The sequence below is a fragment of the Nematolebias whitei genome, chromosome 13 (genome assembly GCF_014905685.2).
Source record: "Nematolebias whitei isolate Nwh7 chromosome 13, NemWhi1, whole genome shotgun sequence".
Lineage (NCBI taxonomy): Eukaryota > Metazoa > Chordata > Actinopteri > Cyprinodontiformes > Rivulidae > Nematolebias > Nematolebias whitei.
Window position 1 is genome coordinate 4405375 of NC_056510.1, and position 9648 is coordinate 4415022.

General features: G+C 40.0%; 1 protein-coding gene across 1 annotated transcript in view; it reads left to right on the top strand.

The window, feature by feature from the left end:
• Positions 1-9648, top strand: part of pdia5 (protein disulfide isomerase family A, member 5) — a 73354-nt gene that overhangs the window by 21021 nt on the left and 42685 nt on the right. Inside the window, exons 6-8 of the mRNA XM_037686245.1 lie at positions 943-1035; positions 2120-2180; positions 4672-4739. Coding sequence (XP_037542173.1) covers positions 943-1035; positions 2120-2180; positions 4672-4739 — 222 coding nt within the window. The remainder of the gene's footprint in view (positions 1-942; positions 1036-2119; positions 2181-4671; positions 4740-9648) is intronic.

The window sequence follows — 9648 nt, forward strand, 5'->3', positions numbered from 1 at the left end:
ATCCGTCCGTCAATCCGTCCGTCAATCCGTCCGTCAATCCGTCCGTCCGTCAATCCATCCATCCATCCATCCATCCGTCAATTCGTCAGTCCGTCCGTCAGTCCGTCCGTCAGTCCGTCAATCCGTCCGTCCGTCAATCAATCCTGACGGAGCGCTCGGCTCTGTTGACGGGGCGGTGCACCCTGCTTGTATAATGGTAGGGGAATCACTGCATCTGTGACACCGTGCCGCCTTGAAGCAACTCATAAAAATGAAACAAGTACTGAGAACTTTTAAAAGTTGACAGAAGGAGCCTGAAATTGATTTAAGGCATCAAGTAGCTCGTGCAGCGTAAATTGACTCAACTGGTGTAAACTGCTCTTTGTGGTTTGAACCAGCAGATGTTTTTCTTTGGTAAACCAGGGGGAGGTGCGTTACAGCAATTCTAATCCTCGTGATAAAATCATGGGGTAATGTATTTGTGTTGGCTCAAAAGAGAAATGATTGCACCGCTGAAATGTTTAGCAAGATCTAAAATTACCTTTTGTACCATTCTTAATGACATCTTTAACAACACAACTCCCCAACTCTCATCATAAACCGTTACAAAATGGTCCTGATAAATTCAGGACCATTAAATATTCTGCCACGTTTGTGCGTCACTGTTGCTGCGCCGCTCATAAAATATTTCCTCTGTTGCCTCCACAGACATATGGCTCATTATATTCACAGCAAGCCCATTTACAAGACACTTAAAGGCGCTGAAATAACTCTTGGACACATTAAGATGTTAATCTACACGAGCCTCAATTGCCCAGAATTTAATTTAGGAGCAACTTCTCTAATGTTTACGTTAATCATCACTCTATTGTTCACAGCGTTAAATGTCAAACGAAGCTTTTGTTTGGAAATACCGTGTTAGACCTGATCTGATCGATAACTCTTTTGTTTGGCCTTTTCCAGTCTATGGTAGCATTTTTGAAAGACCCATCGGGGCCCCCGCTGTGGGAGGAGAACCCCGAGGCCAAAGATGTCATCCACATCGAAACAGAAAAAGTAAGTAATGACCTTTACACATATTTGGAGCTTTAAAAGAATTACAAAGAAGCATCAGTTGTGCTGGTTGTTCAGGGTTTCTCTCTCTGTTAAGAGCTTCATTAGTTTCTGACACGGTCTATGAAAACCACCTCTCCACACAGAAACACCCACAAGGGTGTACAGGAATGTCATAAATGAGGGGGGGTGGAAATACCCTCCATCCGTCTCTTGTCTGTAAATGTTATGAGCATTGAAAAACATTTGAGGTACCATCTTCTATTTTGGGATGTGGTTACAACCAAAAAAAATGTTCCTTACAAAAATTGTGTTGCCACGTCAAACTCCGATATATGTTTATATTTAAACCTTAAGTTTTGGATAACTTGGAAAAATAAGCAACATGCCAACTTCTATTTTGGTGTGTAGCTGCAGCTAGATGTAAAAACGTCCCTTTCCCTGGGGTGGCCAAAGATTAATCTAAGGTGGCCAAGGCCACCACTGGCCACCCCCTGGCTCTGCCACTGCACCTGGTAGTGGATAAAACTGCTCCCTCCACTCACCTGGATCTGTCACTCTGCTACTTCAGACAAGGAAAGAAACGAGTAACTACGTCTGTTCTTGTATAAAGTGTAACTCACGTGAAAAGCGACAAACATTCACTGTTCAAGGTGCACCTCCTGCTCTACGTCCCCGTTTTTACAACTTGGAAACCTTTTCACGCAGCTTTTGTCCACCAAAGTCAGCTGACGTATGAAAACACAGTTCTTTACAACCTCAGTGAAAACGGCAGCGTGAGAGGCTTTGAGTTGAATGAACAGAAAATAAAACATGGCCGCTGCGCCGTTTGCCTTGGGGCTTCTTGAAGATGTCGGAATAAAGTTCTGAATGTTCCAACGTTGAGGAGGAGAAGAAACCGTTACGAGGTCCTTTGTTTTTCTGATGGGACGACTTGATTGTTATTCTCATGTGACTGCCAGACAAAATGATACAAACTGTTGTGTATTTTTGACATCCAGTCGTGATGAGTAATGTTCTTAAACAGTGAAAACTACAGTTCAAAATGTATTTTGTTTCTAAATGTTCTTTTTCCTTCCACGTCAAGGACTTCAGGAAGCTCCTGAAGAAAGAGGAAAAGCCGGTCCTCATGATGTTCTTCGCTCCCTGTGAGTCTTTTTATTGATTTTAATAATCGATCATTGTAACCGCAACACGTGGTCTTATTTTTCCAAAACTGCGTGTCCATATTGTAATTAGAAATACAAACCGGATTCCAAAAAAAGTTGGGACACTAAACAAATTGTGAATAAAAATTGAATGCAATGATGTGGAGATGGCAAATGTCAATATTTTATTCGTAATATAACATAGATGACAGATCAAAAGTTTAATCTGAGTAAATGTAACATTTTAAAGGAAAAATATGTTGATTCAAAATTTCAGTGTGAACAAATCCCAAAAAAGTTGGGACAAGTAGCAATAAGTGGCTGGAAAAAGGAAATTGAGCATATAACGAACAGCTGGAAGACCAATTAACACTAATTAGGTCAATTGACAACATGATTGGGTATAAAAAGAGCTTCTCAGAGTGTCAGTGTCTCTCAGAAGCCAAGATGGTAAGAGGATCACCAATTCCACCATTGTTGCGCAGAAAGATAGTGTTGCAATACCAGAATGGTGTTACCCAGCGTAAAATAGCAAAGACTTTTAAGATATCATCATCAACCGTGCATAACATCATCAAAAGATTCAGAGAATCTGGAACAATCGCTGTGCGTAAGGGTCAAGGCCGTAAAACTCTACTGGATGCTCGTGATCTCCGGGCCCTTAAACGTCACTGCACCTCAAACAGGAATGCCACTGTCAAGGAAATAACAGAATGGGCTCAGGAATACTTCCAGAAAGCATTGTCAGTGAACACAATCCACCGTGCCATCCGTCGTTGCCAGCTGAAACTCTACAGTGCAAAGAGGAAGCTATTTCTAAGCAAGCTCCACAAGCTCAGACGTTTGCACTGGGCCAGGGGTCATTTAAAATGGAGTGTGGCAAAATGGAAGACTGTTCTGTGGTCAGATGAGTCACGATTTGAAGTTCTTTATGGAACACTGGGACACCATGTCATCCGGACCAGAGAGGACAAGGATAGCCCAAGTTGTTATCAACGCTCCGTTCAGAAGCCTGCATCACTGATGGTATGGGGTTGCATGAGCGCTTGTGGCATGGGCAGCTTGCATGTCTGGAAAGGCACCATTAATGCAGAGAACTATGTTCAGGTTCTAGAACAACATATGCTCCCATCTAGACGTCATCTCTTTCAGGGAAGACCCTGCATTTTTCAACACGATAATGCCAGACCACATTCTGCAGCAATCACAACATCATGGCTACGTAGGAGAAGGATCCGGGTACTGAAATGGCCAGCCTGCAGTCCAGATCTTTCACCTATAGAGAACATTTGGCGCATCATAAAGAGGAAGGTGCGACAAAGAAGGCCCAAGACGATTGAACAGTTAGAGGCCTGTATTAGACATGAATGGGAGAGCATTCCTATTTCTAGACTTGAGAAACTGGTCTCCTCTGTCCCCAGACGTCTGTTGAGTGTTGTAAGAAGAAGGGGGGATGCCACACAGTGGGAAAAATGGACTTGTCCCAACTTTTTTGGGATTTGTTGACGCCATGAAATTTGGAAACAGATTTTTCCCTTAAAATGATACATTCTCTCAGTTTAAACTTTTGATCTGTGATTTGTGTTCTATTCTGAATAAAATATTAGATGTTGGCACCTCCACATCATTGCATTCAGTTTTTATTCACAATTTGTATAGTGTCCCAACTTTTTTGGAATCCGGTTTGTACAAATATGATCCTAAATATATTAAATTACTTTAAAATGTCCATGTGAGGAGCACAAATCTTTTTTTGGACTTGATCAATAATCATGTTTAGAAAGGATTCATTTTGACTTCCTTTCAGTCATTTTGCCATTTTGTTACTAAATATATAGTCGGTGAACATTAAATTATCTGTAAAGTAATATTTGAGAGAGATTGCTCCTTTTTTTATTTTTACCAGCTCTTGTCAGTAGACGTATAATTCACTGAAAACAGCGTGCATTTTACAGATAAACAAAATGTAGACAGTTAAGTATTAGTCAAACCAAATTTATTTATAATTCACGTTAAATATCGACTGTACGTGGACAAAGCGCCGCACACTAAACTGTAAAAAGATTACACCACACACAAAGACCATAAAAACAGTTAAAACTATAAGAAGGCATAAAATAAAACCTTAAAATGATGTAAACTCTCATGCTGTTTGAAAAGCCAGCGAGTACAAAGGTGTTTTAAAATGAGTCTGAACAACTCGGACCGTGCGATAAGAAGTGAAGCGTCACTGAAAATACACGGTTCCTGTGTGTGGACCAGCCTGGACAAACAAACGAGACGTGTTGCTCCTCATCCCGCCTCCTCTTTATCTAAATGTTCTCATTAATTAAGACGCTCTTTGAATGAGAAGGAAAACGTGTTCAGAAAATCACAAAGTCCAGTTGCCGTTAACGGAACTTTCTAGAATGACCATTCCCTGCACGGCAGACTCTTCACCAGCATCGTTCTCTTTTTATTACTTGAGAGTCTCTGTCCTCTCTTGTTGCAGGGTGTGGGGTTTGCAAGAGAATGCAGCCAGTTTTTCAACAAGCCGCCACAGAAACCAAAGGAAAATATGTAAGTTGATGTCTACTGGGTTATTTGAATCATTATGTACAATCTGCAGCCACTTCTCTCTGTTTGATACGGTACGAGTTGTGTTAGGTGTCTGGATGTTAGTGAACATTCAAACTGCCGGCTTGACCTAAATGGAACATTTTATTTTTAATAAAATTTGTTATAATGCGCTCAAGTGCTAATGCTCTAATGCATACGTGTCAAACTCGAGGCCCGGGGGCCAAATGTGGCCCTCGTTGACACCTTATTTGGCCCCCAGTATGATGTTTTAAATGTAAAATACTTCTTACCTACCCAATAAACCTTGAAAAAAGGTTTTAATTTTGGCCCCTTTTGTAAGTGGGTTTGACGCCCCGGCTTTAATTTTACTTTACACGCCCGTTGAAGGCGGATGTATGATGGCAGTGTTTCCCTTACCATTATACAAGCAGGGCGCCCCGCCCTGTCAACACAACCGAGCACCCTGCCTACTGAACTGACCCCCCCAACACACACACACACACTCCCTGTTGACAACTGCTGACACCGACGTAGCGACACGCTAGCTATAAAGCTACAGAGGTAGCGCTCCATTTCCCTCACGTTGAAGCCCCACCCCCCCCAGTGTCAAAGGTAGCGCTAAGCTAGCAGTGCTCAGTGCTGGGTCCGAAACTTTTTTTACTTTACGTAAATGATATATGCATTGTATCCAAGTTATCGTTTACTTTGTTTGCAGATGATACCACATTATATCGCTCTGGTAATAGTGTGGAGCAGGTCCTCAGTAAAATGGAAGTATTAAATTAAATTACAAGTATTAAAGAAATGGTGTGACAAAAATAAATTATCACTAAATTATGATGAAACAAAATTTGTAATATTTAGTAACAAGAAAATAAAAAATAATGTAAAACTCACGATAAACAGTATCGAAATAAAGCGAGTTTATGAAATCAGCTTTTTGGGGGTGATGCTTGATTACAAATTGCATTTGAAGGCTCATTAATAATGAAAAGGCCAAAATGTCAAAAACTATTACAACACTGAATAAAACAAAACATCTCCTAAATAAGAAATCACTTTACTTGTTATACTGTTTCATACATGAATTATTGTGTTGAGTTATGGGGAAACTCGTATAAAACTAACACAAACCGGTCTCCATGCTCAAAGCTGAATTATAATAACTGCGTCCGATTACTTTCATCCAACTAATGACGTTTGTGCACATTTAAAAATGTTATGATTTTGTAGAACTCGGAACAGCACCGATTATGTTTAATAAACTCCTTCCAAGGTGTTTACAGAAGTGGTTCAAAATTAAAGAGAGAAACTGATTTACGAGAGGATTTATTAAAAAAAACACAAGTTAGGACAAATATTAAAAACGACTGTACTTGAGTTCGAGGGATTCGGGTGTGGAATAGTTGTCGTACGGAGATTCAACTGTGTTTTTCACTTTTTTTATTTAAAAAAAAAAAATGTATAAAAATCATTTGCTAAACAAATATAATAAGGTTTGATTTTTTTTTTTTTCTCGTTTTCCTTTTTTGCGTTTTTTATGAGTTTGTCTCAATTCAGCTGGAATTCGTTGATATGTTTGAGAAAATTATAGAGGACAATATTCTGCTGCTTTGACTTTGATGTATAACAAAGTGAAGGTATAATAATCTTGTGCTTCTGACTACACTTTTTTTACACTTTGTGTTTTTTGTTCTTATTTATTTATTTATTTATTTTAACAAAACTGGTTCAGAATCTGTAAATTCAGGGACAGGACTGGATAAGCCATTGCTTCTTCCTGCTCCCTTTTCAAACATTTTTGTTTCGTTTCCAGAATATTTTGGTGGAAATATTTACGTTTTTTTTATTTGTTTATGGTTTTGTTTAAATTTTTAACTGTTCAAAATTGAAACTAGAAAAAATATCTATCAATGCGAAACACAGACGCGCTAGCCAAAATATTACCGAGGTAGCGCTCCATTTCCCTCACGCTGACCCCCCCCCCCCCCCCCCCCGCACTCGCAAGTTGTTGGTACAAACAGCGCACAACACAGACATGTCTCCTTCAAACTTGCACCACCACGAGACAGCACATCACATATTTTCATCATGCAGCTTTAAGGTCAAGATCACAAATCAAGGTAAAATGTTATACGAGGTCTTTTTTTTCATGTGGTTCATAACTTCTGATCCACTCGATGTAATTTAATGAAACTTGCACCACCACGAGACGGCACATCACATATTTTCATCACCCCAGCTTTGAGGTCAAGATCACAAATCAAGGTCAAATGTTATACAAGGTCTTTTTTTTCAGGTAATTTAATGAAACTTGTACCACCACGAGACAGCACATCACATATTTTCATCATGCAGCTTTAAGGTCAAGATCACAAATCAAGGTCAAATGTTATACGAGGTCTTTTTTTTCATGTGGTTCATAACTTCTGATCCAATCGAGGTAATTTAATGAAACTTGCACCACCACGAGACAGCACATCACATATTTTCATCACCCCAGCTTTAAGGTCAAGATCACAAATCAAGATCAAATGGTATCCAAAGTCTTTTCTTGTCTGGACCGTTGCTATTGATTGCTGTGTAACAATTCGTCGACAGTTGTATCATGTGCCTCATGTTCTCTCGTTAGACTAACCTTGTTGAACTTTAAAGGATTTTTTTTGTCAGTCTGTTTCTGCATCACCAACTTTACATTTACTTTTTGTTTGCATCGCTTCATTATAGTTAGATTTGTTTTATCGGTTTATCAGACTTGCAAAACATTTATTTAATAAGGTCAGTGCATTGTATCATTGGGTGGGAATATTGTGATTTAGTCCAGTAAATAGTATCGATTGTTTTTCAGGTTGGTACCTTCATGAGCATTTACAGTAAAAACTAACGTCCCTCCGGTTGAAGTTTACAGGATCTATGGATTAAACGTCACTTTAACTGGCTCATTTGGTGCGTTTGCTTTCTAACTTCCGTCAGCCTCCTGTTGTGGAGTGGGTGGAGAGCCGTCTGCGTTTGTTTTCAGCTGCGCTGGAGCAACGTGCCCAGACAGGCCTTAACCGTTCACTGGGGAAATAAACGCTTTGTGCTCATAACGCTTCCACCAGTCAATACATGGAGGATCCAAACAAAGGAATTGGGAATCGAATGAAACAAAATTAGCATATTTGATTTATCTTGAAGCATGCTGACAAATGTTTAGACATGTCCAGTGGGAAGAGGATTGTAAATGGGGTCCAACAGGTCAGTGAGTGGTTGAGGATGAAACCGATTCTTGGAGTGCGTCTGTCAGAGACCACTACAGTTGTTTAGTAGTGAACAACAAATTGGTGCCGTTTTAAACCACATCCTTCAGCGGTGTCGGTGGCTAAAGTAGTGTAGGTGATGCTTGATGTGTCGCATGTAGTCAGGCTGAAATTAATAAAAAACAATCTGTTTTGATTTAGTGTTTCCGGATATGGCATGTGTTAGTTTTCAACGCCAGTATAGTCACATCATAAAGTTATGAGTACACAGTGTACCATGTGCTCTGTAGTACATTTTTTACTGTAGTGGGAGGAAAAAATAAGAACATTTCTTTACAGTCAAAATTTTTAAAGATAATTATATTTTATTTTAACTCTCTTTGTAGCACTTGGTGTGAAGTATTGCATCTCCTTAAAACAGTGGGAACAGAGGGGAATTGCAGATACCTTCCATCCATCTGTTCATGTTGTGAGCATAACTTGAAAAATAAGTGAGGTGCCAACTTCCATGTTGGTGTGTGGCTGCATCTAGGCATAAGAAAGGGCTCAGTCAAAAATTGGGTTGCCACATCAAAATCCAAGATGGCCGCCATATATCAGAGCCTTAGAGAGTGTCGGAGTTTCTTTGTCACATGTGGTACATGTGGTGGAACGAAATTATGCCCACAGGGTCCCAGTTGCATCCAACAATAAAATGTAAAAGAAAAACAGTAATAAGATCTAAGATATGAACTAAGAAAAACATTAATTAAAAATACACTAAGCACTGTAGCATAAAAACATTACGCTGAACAGTAGCACGAACATGAGTCTGTGTGAGCAGATGAGTACGAATGAACACAGCAACATGACATATGTGTAAACCCACCACCTCAATCATTTAAAGAATCTATTCTTTCTATTTTTTATATTGATTAAAAATATAGTTTCCTCAAACGATTGGGGTGACTGGAGATTAATCTTTGGTGGCCAAGGCCACCATTGGTCACCTCCTGGTTCCGCCATTGCTCCTGGTGGTGGATAGAATTGCTCCCTCCACTCGTCAGGATCTGTCAATCATGTCTGTTCTTTTCAACAGAGTAACTCCCACCCACTTGAATATCTTGCACCAAAAACGTTAAGGTTTATGTGCATTTCCTGTTCAATTCCAGTCCAAAAAAACACTCGTCTAAAAAAAACACAAAAAAAACCCCACACACATTCACTGTTCAAATCCCTCTGTGGGGGGTGGGGGTGGGGGCATTGGCATACCGCTCGTCTTAAACGGTTTTTCCTTCTAAAAGTTTAAAGCGTCTCATTTCTTTAAAGACTAAATGGTAAATAGATTTATTTTATAAAACACTTGTAGTTTTGATCTCTCTCTGCTTATCAGAGAACTTGCAGAAGTATTGAGAGAGAGAGAGAGATAGAATGAGAGATTGATCTGTCTGTCCGTCCATCCGTTCGTCTCTCGGACTCAATTGGGTTGCCACATCAAAATCCAACATCATCCAAAAAACCCACAGACTGACCCACAGATCGACCTATAGACTGACCCACAGACTGATCCACAGACTGATCCATAGATCGACCCTCAGACTGACCCACAGACTGATCCACAGATTGGCCCACAGATCAACCTATAGACTGACCCACAGACTGACCCACAGATCGACCCACAGATCGACCCA